General features: G+C 37.3%; 1 protein-coding gene across 1 annotated transcript in view; it reads left to right on the top strand.

The window, feature by feature from the left end:
• Positions 1–929: 929 nt before the first annotated feature.
• Positions 930–2,103, top strand: part of LOC101855841 (collagen alpha-1(I) chain) — a gene marked incomplete at its 5' end in the record, with an annotated part of 105,917 nt that continues 104,743 nt past the window's right edge. The window contains 2 exon segments of the mRNA XM_005090092.2: positions 930–1,100; positions 1,633–1,713. Of these exon segments, the coding sequence (XP_005090149.2) occupies positions 930–1,100; positions 1,633–1,713 (252 nt within the window).

The following is a 2,103-nucleotide window of genomic DNA, read 5'->3' as shown; positions in this document are numbered from 1 at the left end:
TGTTCTGTGTTGGGTTGTGCCGGGATTGAATGATTGGGATTGCACTGACTTGATCTGTTTTCGTTTATTGCGAGGGTGGGGGTGGAGCGGTGAGAGGGGAGGAGAGAGATGAAGCAGTAAGTAAGGATGAAATTTCAGAAATTCAGACCGAGAGATTGAGGGAGGCTGAAATTGAAAAGAAAGAGAGAGAGGGAGGGGAAGGGGGGGGGTAGACCGTAGAACAGAGTGAGGAATGACATAATTGACGTTCTAGTTGAACAGAAAAGATACGACTTCGAATATATTTACCTCATTTATTAAAACACTTTTATTGATGGATATCGATTTCTACTTGAATAAACACCTCAAATGTACATTATTCAATAAATAAACAAAAACAGAACATTATGTTTTGTCCTCTGAATTTATTCAACACAGACTGGCACAAGCTTCCCTTCAGGGTAACTCGCGACAAACTACGACTTCAATTTCCCCGTTTTTTTAATTACTTTTTATTTTTGGATATCGATAGTTATTTTTTCGAATATTCACATCTCATGCACAACATTAAGCAAGGAAACACTCAAATAATTTTTTGTTTGCAGTTATTCAACAGAGACTGGCACAAGCTCCACTTCCATGTAACTCGCGATAAAATACGACTTCCATTTCCCCCGGGGGTTTTTTTTCACTTTTTATATTTGGACATCGATAGTTACCTTTTCGAATAAACACACCTCATGCACAATAAGTAAGCAAACACTCTTTTTTTAAATCTGCAGTTATTCAACGGAGACTGGCACAAGCTCCACTTCAGTGTAGCTCGCGACTTCCATTTCCCCTTTTTTTTAAATTCGTTTTATTGTTGGATGTCTATAGTTATCTTTCCGAACAAACACATCTCATGCACAATAAGTAAGCAAACACTAAATCTTTCTATCTGTCTGCAGTTATTCAACAGAGACTGGCACAAGCTGCACTTCAGTGTGACCCGCGACAACATCGAGATGTACATCGACTGTAAGCCTATCACGTCACAGCCTCTACCGCCCAGACGCCAGATTGATCTGAACGGCGATATCCTGCTGGGGACAAAGGACGATGATGGAACAACAGTGCCGGTCAGAAAGTTATCATAATCTGGATTCTGTTTCGATGATTTTTACTGTCATTATGTGAATGTTCTTTAAAGCCCACATGCAAAGACCTGAGAAAATTAAACAGAGGGAATTGTTTGTATCTTGATTCATCCGGGGGCTGATGAAAATGACCAAGCAGATGAGATCAACAAAAATAGAGCTTCAAAAAAAAGACATTTTGTAAAGGGAAATAATCAACTATTTACTATAAAGTTGTTGAATTGTTTCCCTTTGATTAAATGGAAATAAGCCTTTATCTTGAGATAGTTGTTTCCATTTAGATACATCGTTTCCAAGGGGGGGGGGGGGGTAGGGTTGGGTTTTTTTGTTTTTTTGTTGTTGTTTTTTTTGGGGGGGTAGGGTTGTTGTTTTGTTGTTGTTGTTGTTTTTTTTTTTTGGGGGGGGGGCAGTTGCATAAAGCGGCTATTTGAAATGGGAAGTTTTTTTAGTAGTCGTTTCTCTGAATTTTGCTTTGTCCATTAACCCCTTCTTGGTTTCCCGGTTTTTTTTTCAGTTTGAGCTGCAGTGGATGCTGCTTGATTGCGACCCGTCCAAACCAGAGAGAGAAACTTGTGATGAGCTTCCCCCGAAATCAGTAAGTTCCCCAAAATTCTAATGCTTCATTAAGCATTTTTGCTTGGCATTGCAAGGGATTGTTTTTTTCTGGAGAGCTTCTTGGGTTGTTTATGTAAAAATAATATGGTCTTTGAAATGGTATGCAGAGAATTGTGTATGTTCCATGTGATGTTTCTAGTATACACTATGACGCTATGATGATAATATGGCAAAGGGGGCACACGCACGTAGATGCCAAGAGAATGATGAATTGGTGAAAATATTAGTAATACAATTTGTTATTATCATTATCATTATCATTTTCATTATTATTATAAATTATTTTTATATTATTATTAGTATTAGTATTAGTAGTATTGTCATCTTTATTACTATAATCTTATTATTATTCTTGTTATTATTCTTGTTA

Source organism: Aplysia californica, unplaced genomic scaffold (assembly GCF_000002075.1).
Source record: "Aplysia californica isolate F4 #8 unplaced genomic scaffold, AplCal3.0 scaffold00012, whole genome shotgun sequence".
NCBI lineage: Eukaryota > Metazoa > Mollusca > Gastropoda > Aplysiida > Aplysiidae > Aplysia > Aplysia californica.
Note: the sequence above shows the minus strand (reverse complement) of the source record. Positions and strands in the feature narration are given on the sequence as shown.